Below are 11,252 nucleotides of genomic sequence, written 5' to 3' on the forward strand. Positions count from 1 at the left end.
CTAAATTCAGGGAAGTTCCTATCAAATTGCCAGTGGATTTACTTGACAAACTTATTCTAAAATTCGTCTATAAGAAAAATATTTAAATAGAAACAAGAAAATTTTGATATAGAATGATGGTGACATTGCTCATTTTAAGGGCAACATAAATGGCCCCTGAGTGGGAAAAGATGGCCAACTTCACTAATAATCAGAGAAATGCAAAATAAGAAAATAACAAGATACCATTTTTTTGTCCTTAAATATCCTGAAATATCTAAAAGATAATTTGAGGGGGGAGAGAAACAGAAACTCACAGATACTGTAGATGGAAGTTTAATTGTTCCAGTCTGTTTTGAAGGTGGTTTGGCGGTGTTTATTAATACTCTGCGCCTATGGGCTAAATTGGCACTAAGAAGGTAACTTTCAGAGATGACTCCAGAGCACATTTAAACATGCACCCAAAGAGCCCGATAAAGCATGTTCATGTAGCACCACGTCTGACAGTCAAAAATGAGACACAATTCAAAGGCTCATTAGTAAGATAGTTTTTTAAAACATGGTACATCCATATTAGGGGATACAGTGCAGTAGTTTATTCATACTGACACTGCAAGAACTTCAAGATCAGTTATGTACTTCAAGAACATATGTACTGTGTAACACAGTTTATGTTCAAAATTTCAATGTATTAATAGTTACGCACATGCATGTGATTGTAAAAGCACAGAATAAAAACAAATGGTTAGGGACTTCCCTGGTGGCACGGTGGTTAAGAATCTGCCTGCCAATGCAGGGGACACGGGTTCGAGCCCTGGTCCAGGAAGATCCCACATGCCATGGAGCAGCTAAGCCTGTGCGCCACAACTACTGAGCCTGCGTGCCACAATTATTGAAACCTGCATGCCTAGAGCCCGTGCTCCGCAACAAGAGAAGCCACCACAGTGAGAAGCCCGTGCACTGGAAGGAAGAGTAGCCCCCGCTCGCCACAACTAGGAGAAAGTCTGCATGCAGCAACAAAGACCCAACACAGCCAAAATAAATAAATAAAATAAATAAATTTTAAAAAAATGGTTAGCTTACTTCTGGGGACAGGACAAGGATTAGAGATGTGGTGAAATCAAAGGGGACTCCTGCTTTCTCTGTTTGTTTGAAATTTCAAGATAAAAATGTAAGCCTATATTAATTATGTAATTTAAAACCTCTCCCAAAAGTTAATGTGGCAATTTCAAAATTTAAGCACATTTTTGTTTAAAACACATTCATTTAAAATGTGTATGTCATCACGTATCTTTATTTTATAAGGACCTGAATATTTTTCAACCTTATTAAAACCATAAAAATACTTTAAAGGTGGGGGAGTGGCAACATTACCTGTTGCCTTTCTGGTTTCTCTATATAAGGACTTTATGTTTCTTTATGTTATCACTGCAAGAAAACTTCACCTAAGCATTGAGGCACATACAGTCTATATTCTCTAATCCTAAACAAATCTTATGTCAAACCTCAGTGCTGGATCAGAAAATACATACTTTTAGAATGTGTGATGAAATAACAATATTGCAAAACTCATCAGGAATCTTCTGGAAGGGTTAGGGCTCCAGTGGAGAACCGGCCTTTTTGTTAATCATGAACCTTACTTTTGGATTCTTTTTCAAATACTCTGTATAGCTTTGCTGGGGAATAAATTTAAAAGTGTTCCATAACTCATCATAATGTCTTGGAAAGCGTCTGAAAATTGGGACCACCACAGCTTCCTGATAGACGTATGATATTTGGTTATTTGAAAAGCCATCGAGACAAGATGGAACATAGTCACAGGCCCAAAGATTGAAATTTCTTGAAATGTGTTGCCTTTTTTCTGAGGAGACCTTCTTACGTCCCAGGCCCTGGAGAAGAATCACAAGAAGGTTAGGAGAAAAATATTCAGGGTCACACAGTTCGGATGTCTTTAGTAAAACCACCTTCATGACATCCTATCTCTAAATGCACAGTATGACCACCCTTACAAGAAACATCCTTTATCAACCTGTTGAAGGCTATAAATTGACACTCACAACATCCTGGTTCTCAGAGCCTTCCACTCCCACCAAGAGGACTGGACTTCTAGAGACATGGAGGGCAGAACCGGAGAGACCACAGCCTGGACTCCCTGGGACCCCAAGTAGGTTCTCTGCACCCAGGTGGCTCCTCAGCATTTCCACCCCAGGCTGCATCTCCAGCACTCAGTGGGATGGTTCTTACACCGAGAGATCCAAAGATTCTTTCCTATCCCAGAGGATTCCCAATGAAGAAAGCAGCACCTTTGGGTCTCTGATCACAGGCTTCCTCATCAACTCTTACTAATGTGGCCATTAGAAAATTTTAAATTACATATGCGCTCGCAATCTCTTTTCGTCGCCCAGTGCTTTGTTAACCACCACTAACCAGTGCTATCAGACTTTATTTTCTTCAGTGAAACACCACCTCCAGAGAAAAGACAACTGCAGTTATTAGGAAGTCCTTTATATCATGTAAGCTCCCCATCCATTCCTTTGACTCCTCATGGATCCTGGCTCTGCCATCCAGAGACACACACAGGCAATCCGTCCTTCCCATGACAGATCTTCACAAGAAATCTCACAAATCAGACAGTTGATGGGAAAGCACCTTGATGAGCATGAAATTCACAGAAACCTAGGTGGAAGGAAGGCTGGTGCAGATTTTGAAAGCTACGTGGGACTCTGAGAATTTTATGCTTTCTTCCCCCCCGGTAACCTGTTATGAGGCTTTAATCTTGTTCCAATTTTGAGGTCAGTCCTCTATCTTCAACACGTCTCAGAAAATCAAGAGCCTTAATGTCGCTTCTCATTTTATTAGCAACTTGGAGAGAAATACTCACAGAGTCGAGGTAGAATCCAGAGTTCTGACAGCTGTGACGATTGTCGTGTACAGAGAAGGGGAAGTTGTTATTCACTGCTTGCTGGAAAAGAGCAAGGGAAGAGATGAAAAGGCACACATCAGAACCCCAGTATGCTTCCAGAACACACCTACAGGGGCATGGAAGGAAGACGGAGGAGGCAAAGTGACCTCTAAGTAAGAATTAAACCCATCAGGGCTTCCCTGGTGGCGCAGTGCTTAAGAATCCACCTGCCAATGCAGGGGACACAGATTCAAGCCCTGGTCCGGGAAGATCCCACACGCCTCAGAGCAATTAAGCCCATGCGCCACAACTACTGAGCCCACGCGCCACAGCTATTGAAGCCCGTGCACCTCGAGCCCGTGCTCCGCAGCAAGAGAAGCCACTGCAATGAGAAACCTGTGCACCACACTGAAGAGTAGCCCCGCTCGCCACAGCTAGAGAAAGCCCTCGCGCAGCAACGAAGACACAAAGCAGCCAAAAATAAACAAAATAAATACATTTATTTAAAAAAAGAAGAATTAAATTCATCGACAGCGATGGCACACACGGCACAGGGTGAGGTCTTGGGTGTGTGCATCAGCTCAAGGCTTTGAAACTCAACCTTATTGCCAGATTGCTGAAAATCATAAAAAATTCTCTTTAGGGCTTCCCTGGTGGCGCAGTGGTTGAGAGTCCGCCTGCCGATGCAGGGCACACGGGTTCGTGCCCCGGTCCGAGAGGATCCCACATGCCGCGGAGCGGCTGGGCCCGTGAGCCATGGCCGCTGAGCCTGCGCGTCCGGAGCCTGTGCTCCGCAATGGCAGAGGCCACAACGGTAAGAGGCCTGCATTCCGGAAAAAAAAAAATTCTCTTTAAAACATTTTATTGAGAGACAAGGAAGGGAAAGTCTGTAGGCATGGAATTGAAAGCTGGAAAAGAATTTTGAGGCCACCTTCTTCTTCTGCCCAATATGGATTCTAGGAGACCAGAGCTCTCTGGTCCAGGGCGGCTAAATGTGAAGTTAACCCTGTTTCTCCCTCTGGCCACCTCATGCCCCTAAAGTTGCTCATGAACTGGCCAGCAAGGAAGAACGTGTGTGTTAAGAACTCTGTCCATAGGGACTTCCCTGGCAGTCCAGTGGTTAAGACTTCACCTTCCAATGCAGGGGGTACAAGTTCAGTCCCTGGTCAGAGAGCTAAGATCCCACATGGCTCACGGCCAAAAAAACCCGAAAACATAAAACAGAAGCAATATTGTAACAAATTCAATAAAGACTTTAAAAATGGTCTACATCCAAAAAAAATCTTCACAAAGAAAAGAAAAGAACTCTATCCATAGAGGAGCCTAACTTTATTGTCTGGACCAGAGGTATTTCCTTCTCAAGACTATCTGAGGTATCGTACTGACCAGCGTATGAGGTAGGATGCTACCAGAGTTTAGGGGTCCAGGGAGAGCAAGTGAGCAGTTCCCTCTGAGAAAGAGTTGTCTGGTGCCAGCGGTGCCACCCCCTTGAAGAGCCAGGGGGGCACACGGCCAGCTCTCAGGACTCACCTTCTCCCGCACTTTGTAGATCAGTGGTAGCTTCTCCTCCACTCTCCGAGATAAACGTGGACTATTGGACTCTTTTAACATGGTACGTGTGATGGATTCTGGTGTCTTTTGCATTTGTCCAATGTGAGGGAACTGGAAAAACAGCACACGCCTTGATTAAAACCAGACACATCTGAATCTCTAAGCCAAGTATCAGGGCTTCCTCTGTAAAGGGATTAAAATGCAATTTGGGTGCTTCTGGCATGCGATGGAAATGGCATAATTTTTGTAATTTTCAAGTATTCTTTCCAAGACAAAATATATTGTCATGGCGCGAGGCCACCACTGCCGGTTGTTTCAAGTTACAGGGGCCACCCTGCCGCTCGGAGCCTGGAAATGTTTCCGAGGCCTGGTGAGGAGGGTGTGGCCCCGTGAGAGGGAGTTGATGTGCTCTGAGGAGACAGAATGCATTATCTGAGATCTTCCTTGTGGTAAGGGAGCTCTCTGCACTTGGGGCCAAGGATTCAGCCCATGTTCACAGGGGTGAGCCTACCTCCTGCAGGTATGAAGTGGACCTCAGGACACGGGGAAGGGGAGGAGAGAAGGGTCACGTTGAGTCTCCATGGAGCATGGAGAATGGTAGAGGGTGGGAAGATTATTTGGATGGCTGGGGGTGGGCTTTAGCATCTCTCTGTGAACAGAAGGGAAGGAAGCAGGACTGGGCCTAGGGAGGCAGAGTCCCAACAAAGGCCTGGACCAACCCCACAGGGAGCTCTAGACATGGATGCCTTCTCAGAGTCAGCCTGATGGAGTGAGAGGACTGGGCCCCTGTGAGCCTTTGTCAATCAGTCACTGGGTAGAAGAGGATGGTGGGGACCCAGGAAGTGACCTTGGGGCAGCAGCTCTTTTCAGCCACGGAATATCTAGGGGTGGACCTCCCAGGCCACACTTTCAGCAGCTGCGCAAGTAGTCCATTCCCGAATTCCCCCTGAAGAGGGATGCGAGTGGTGCTTGACAGCCTCTGTAGCTCACCCCAATTTTATATAAACAGCGCCTCTTAAAAGCCACCCCAACAAAGTGGACTTTGAAGCAGGGATCTCAAGGGGAGGAATATGACTGGAAATTACAATACAAACAGAAGGCAGGACCGTGACTCTTAGTGAAAATTCCTGAAAAGGGAGGAAGCATAACATGCTGGGTCACAAACAGTAGATTCAAACGCCCTGAGACCAATCCCAGCTCTCTCTCCCATGAGGTCAGCCTTCCGCAAGAGACTTAATTTTTCCAGGCCCCAGTTTCTTTATCTGTGAAATGGAAATAACAATACTTATTTGATAAGGTAGATGTGATTAAGGGAGAAAATGCACGCACCCAGCAAGTGTTCAATAGCTGTTGGCAGGTTCTATTTTTGCTCACAGCTGTCCCCTCCCTTGTCACCAAACCCACTGTCACACCCAAAGCCAGTCCTTCCTTCTCTTTGGGATTATAATGATATTAGCTAACACTGCCACTCTCTCCCATTCCTTCTCAAGTCATGATATAACTGCACATATAAGTATGGCTTTTGTTTAATTTCTGCACAAGAGTGTGTTTAGTATGCTACTATTTATGTCAAAAGGTAGAGAGATTATGTCATCTATGTGGTATACTTGGTGGGGCATTGTTGGCAGAGAAAAGGAGAACCAATTGTCCAGATGACACATAGCCTCAGAGAGCTCTTGTAAACTCAGTGCTGAGTGGAAAGAAGAAACAAAATGAGATCTATAACCCAACACCATTTATGTAAATAAATAATCCATGCACACAAAACAACAATACATAATTTACAAGAACCCATCTCAGTAAAAGAACTCCCATTATACACGTGTGAATAGCTGCCTGTGGGGTGAGCAGAGCAGGAACAGGGATCAAGGGCAAGGAGACAACCACACAAATCAACACACCATCATGTAGACGGGCTCTTCCATGGCCAAGCGACAGGGTTACCTCGGAGGAGGGCACCAGGGAAGGAAGAAGACTTTTTTGCCATCGTTTATATGTTTTTTAATGAAGTGCATCTATTAATTGCCTCGTTTTCCCAACAAAAATAATTGTATTTGTTTCTGATTAGAGTTATAATACATGCTTATGGTTTTTAAAAGTTCAAACAATAAAGAAAAACATAAGGAAGGAAGTAGAATTCCCCTGAAATCCCATCACTCTTTTCCCTTAACTCTTTTTTTTTTTTTTTTTTTTAAGCTGTGTTGGATCTTCCTTGCAGTGCGCAGGCTTCTCATTACAGTGGCTTCCCTTGTTGCAGAGCACGGGCTCCAGGCACGCAGGCTTCAGCAGTTGTAGCACGCGGGCTCAGTAGCTGTGGCGCATGGGCTTAGTTGCTCCACGGCATGTGGGATCTTCCTGGACCAGGGCTCGAACCCGTGTCCCCTGCATTGGCAGGCGGATTCTTAACCACTGCGCCACCAGGGAAGTCCTCCCCTTAACTCTTTGGTGACCAACTTCGTCATGCATCCTTGTGCAACTGTACACCCATATATATGCATAATTTGCACATATAGGATCGTATTATAAATGTGGCTTCAAAAATTATAAATTTATAAAATTATAAATGTGACCTTTTATTTTTCTGATCTCTGTTTTACTTTTTTATTTGAATTTTATCTATTTTTTATACAGCAGGTTCTTATTAGTTACCTATTTTATACGTATTAGTGTGTATATGTCAATCCCAATTCATACCCCCACCCCCACCCACCCTGCTTTCCTTCCTTGGTGTCCATACGTTTGTTCTCTACATCTGTGTCTCAACTTCTGCCCTGCCAACTGGTCCATCTGTACCATTTTTCTAGATTCCACATATATGCGTTAATATATATTTGTTTCTCTCTTTCTGACTTACTTTACTCTGTATGACGGTCTCTAGGTCCATCCACGTCTCTACAAATGACCCAATTTCATTTCTTTTTACGGCTGAGTAATATTCCATTGTATGTATGTGCCACATCTTCTTTATCCATTCATCTTTCGATGGACGTTTAGGTTGCTTCCATGTCCTGGCTATTGTAAATGGTGCTGCAATGAACATTGGGGTGCATATGCCTTTTTGAATTATGGTTTTCTCAGGGTATATGCCCAGTAGTGGGATTGCTGGGTCATATGGTAATTCTATTTTTAGGTTTTTAAGGAACCTCCATAGTGGCTGCACCAATTTACATTCCCACCAACAGCGCAGGAGGGTTCCCTTTTCGCTACACCCTCTCCAGCATTTGTTGTTTGTAGATTTTCTGATGATGCCCATTCTGACTGGTGTGAGGTGATCCCTCATTGTGGTTTAGATTTGCAATAAATGCCTTTTTATAATTTAATGGTAACTTTTGGTTTCTGTTTCCTTCTCCTTCTTGTCACCCCCACCAACACCCCAGATAACAGTGATAACAATAGTAAAGACAATAGCTCTCGTACGATACTTTACAAACACTCGTACCTACAAAAGTGACTTACACTGCTTTATAAAAATTGGACCATATGATACACACGATTTTACACCTTGCTTTTCTCACTTAACAATATACCCCAGAAATTTTTCAAAATCAACCTATACATTTCTAATTCATATATATTTTTCTAATTCATTATATATTTTTTAATGCTTTTAAACAATTTTTAAGTAAATATAAATAATACGGAGGGCCTCCAGACTCAGAACCTTTCCCTTTTCCCCTCCTCCAATCTGATTTTCCAAGTTATGGAAAATCAGGCCAAGGTGGAGAGTTTTTCTACATCACGAAGGATCCCTGTCACCAGCTAAATGACAACTGACTTGAGTTCATTTGTATTCTGCAAGTCTTTGGACTAAATCACTGTAAAAAAAAAAATGGCTCTAGCATTTTAATTTCACTCTTTTAAAATATATACTTAATGGCTATAACATGATAGCTGTGAAATAAACCCTTCTGTTAGATATTGTAACCGTGAAATACAGCTTTTTAACTAGTTGGCAGTGAAATTTTTGCTGCATTCAATCACTCAATGACTGAAATATTAAATAGGAAGGTGAAAGTGTGTGCAGAGAGCCTTCTCTACCTAGTAACAGCCACATTACCACCAGCAAGGTCAACTGCGAAATGACTGTCACCTCCAATGTGGCAATTCGTCTCCCAAATGGGCTGCTGCTGATGCAAAGCCAACAATTTCTTTAATTTTCCCAACAATTTACTTTGGGAAACTTCACGTCAGCACTATTCTTTTTATGCTCTTAGGTGCCAGCAGCAGAAAGGACCCACACCAAAGGCTCCCCACTTAAACTGGGCCCAGGTACATTCCTGGGACACCAATAGGAGATGCAACGTTCTTTCTCGATTTCTGCCTTATAACAGAACCCTGACTTTGTTTGGGGTGGCAATGTGGTTGGTTAAAAAATACCCCCCCAAACTCCCTTGCAGCTAAATTGGCCACGTGACCAGTTGAAATGAAAGCAGAAGTCTGTGGGTGGGGCTCGTGGGAAAGAGATTGCTTCCCCTAGAAAAGGGGGTAAACTTAGCTGACAGCTGCCTTCCATCTATTTATCCGTTGACTTTCCTCTTTCTGGTAAATCCGTTGATTTACCTGCCTGAGTTGACACACTGCACTAAGGATAACAGGACAGGAGGCTGAAAAGAACCTGGGCCTTTGACAACGCCCTAGGGCATCTGTACCAGCCCTGAACTGCCTCCCTCTGGACTGATTGTTACTAGAGAAACACAGACCCCTGTCTGCATAAGGCACCGTAGTCAGCTTTTTATAATATTCAGTCAAACACAGCCCTAACTGATACTGTAGGTGATAAAAAGAGGCCAAGCTATTAAGTCTGAGAAGCTTACGTTGTCTCTTCCTAACCAATTAGTGTATGTAGTTCACGTTATTTCCCATTTTACTTTGGCTGCCATGAAACTCAGAGTCAAATGTTATATCCAAATAGCTACTGTTTAGGCCATATGGCCTGCATGTCTATGTGACATATTTTCCCAGTCTCAGCCTCTTAAATTATATTTAAACTGGTTCTGAATTCTTATTTTTATATACTTTACTACTTTATTGTGAATATTTTCCATTCATTACTTTAAATCTGTGAAATGGAGCAGGGTATACAAGAAAGAATATCAGTATAAATATATATCCCTTGGAATCTGTGGGGGATTGGTTCCCCCCATCCCACCTTGTGGGTATCAAAATCCAAGGATGCTCAGGTCCCTTAGTTGCCCTTCAGTATCCGTGGGTTCTGCATGGTGGACATATATGCATATATACATTACATATCTACATATGTTATATATTATCTATATAATAGCAAGTATTGAGTGGTTACTATGTTTCCATTGCATTATACTAAGCACCTTTGTATGAATTATCTCATTAGTCCCCACCATGGCCTCTAACCTTAGTATATTATGCTCCCATTTAACAGACAAAGAGACTGAGATTTAGAAAGACTAAGTTGCTTAGGGTTTTTAAAGCCTTCAGGCCCAAATTTTCCAAGATGTTTTCCAGTTTTCTTTTTCCTTTTAAACAAACAAATTTTAAAAAAAATTTCTATGTATTACTGCCCTAGAAGAGGCTAGTACCGCTATTTTCTGTGAGACAACCAGTGGGGAAAAGAAAAGACAAAGATAACCAGCCTCATGGAGTTTATATAATAAATTATATAGTGTGTCAGAAGATAGATGTTATAGAAAAGAGAAAACGCAGAGCGCACACCAGTGACTGCTTAGTGAACAGTCACAAGTTGCCAGCCTGCTGAGCGCTTTACACTCAGATTAATTTCATTTGATCCTCCCAAGGATACTATGAGATTCCCATTTCACAGATGAAGGAACTGAGGCTGGGTGAAGTGACTTGTCAGACGTCATACTATGGTAAGTAGCAGAAGTATCCTGACCACACCCACGTGGCCTGAGAAAGATGAGAGAGGGCATCATCCTTCTTACCCATCTTCCATCCTTGTCTAAAGGTGGGTTGAAGCGTCTCCCTTTGGCCATTTTCTGCAGGAAGCTGAAGGGGACTGAGGTTGGCTCTCTTATCCCTTCATCGCCTCATGAGTTCTATACCTGGGAAGCCACTCCTCCTTGCTCCTGACCTTTAATTCTCAACCTCTACCAGGAGGGGAAGTCTGGGAGTGGTCTCTGTTGTCATAGCATCAGAGCCCACCCATCACAATGGGGGAGGAGTGCCGGGGTTCCAAGCCCCCCAAGGGCTCCTGCCTCGGGTCCCTTGCAGCTGCCGCTCCCCAGTGTGTAAGCCTCCAGGTCCCAGGTGAGAAAGCCATACACACAGATCACACAGGTGTGGACCAGACAGTCTTGAGATAATGGCGAACTCTGTACCCTCCAAATCCTCTGATGACTTCTGAGTTGAATATCCTCACGGTAACCGTCTATTCCAACCTCTTAGTTTTCAGAGAAGTGAGTTGACTCTGCCTTGTCTACACCCAGCCAGGACTCAGGCCTCCCCACGTGCTCCTTTCCTGGCTGCCTGCACATCCCAGCTCACCCACTGTGACTCCCCTACTGCACACTGCTGAGGCCATGAGGAAGCAGCAATCATGAGCAGTTAGTAAATACCGGGCGCTGTGCTGAGCGCTCTCACGTGTTTTACTTTTTCTCCATGAACCTTTGGGGTTTACAAATGAGGAAACAGAGCCACGTATCCAGTGGAGGGGGCGCCGGGTCACGGGACAGCTCCAGGGCTCGCAAGCCTTTCGAGGGCCACCTGGCGTCCCCCAAGCTGCAGAGGTGGCTCCTGAGAGCTGACCTTCCTCTTGGGGCCCGGACACTCAAGTCCTACCTCACTTCTACTCAGTTACGTGATTTCTGCTTTTCTTTCCCCTCCC

The 11,252-nt window shown here is 43.9% G+C and overlaps 1 protein-coding gene across 11 annotated transcripts in view; it reads right to left on the reverse strand.

The window, feature by feature from the left end:
• Positions 1–961: 961 nt before the first annotated feature.
• The window catches only part of TEX36 (testis expressed 36), a 45,098-nt gene continuing 34,807 nt past the window's right edge, over positions 962–11,252 (reverse strand). For 10 of the 11 annotated variants that reach the window (XM_027112907.1, XM_027112906.1, XM_027112902.1 and 7 more), the window contains 3 exons: positions 4,412–4,543; positions 2,861–2,941; positions 962–1,868 (listed from right to left, as the gene is read on the reverse strand). In XM_027112907.1, the coding sequence (XP_026968708.1) occupies positions 1,572–1,868; positions 2,861–2,941; positions 4,412–4,525 (492 nt within the window). In that variant the 5' untranslated portion in view covers positions 4,526–4,543 and the 3' untranslated portion in view covers positions 962–1,571. Of the gene's footprint in view, positions 1,869–2,860; positions 2,942–4,411; positions 4,544–10,350; positions 11,202–11,252 lie in introns of those variants that run through there. The other variant, XM_027112911.1, reaches the window with a different exon arrangement.

Source organism: Aethalodelphis obliquidens, unplaced genomic scaffold (assembly GCF_003676395.1).
Source record: "Aethalodelphis obliquidens isolate GAN/ISIS:26980383/991018 unplaced genomic scaffold, ASM367639v1 scaffold11, whole genome shotgun sequence".
Taxonomy (NCBI): domain Eukaryota; kingdom Metazoa; phylum Chordata; class Mammalia; order Artiodactyla; family Delphinidae; genus Aethalodelphis; species Aethalodelphis obliquidens.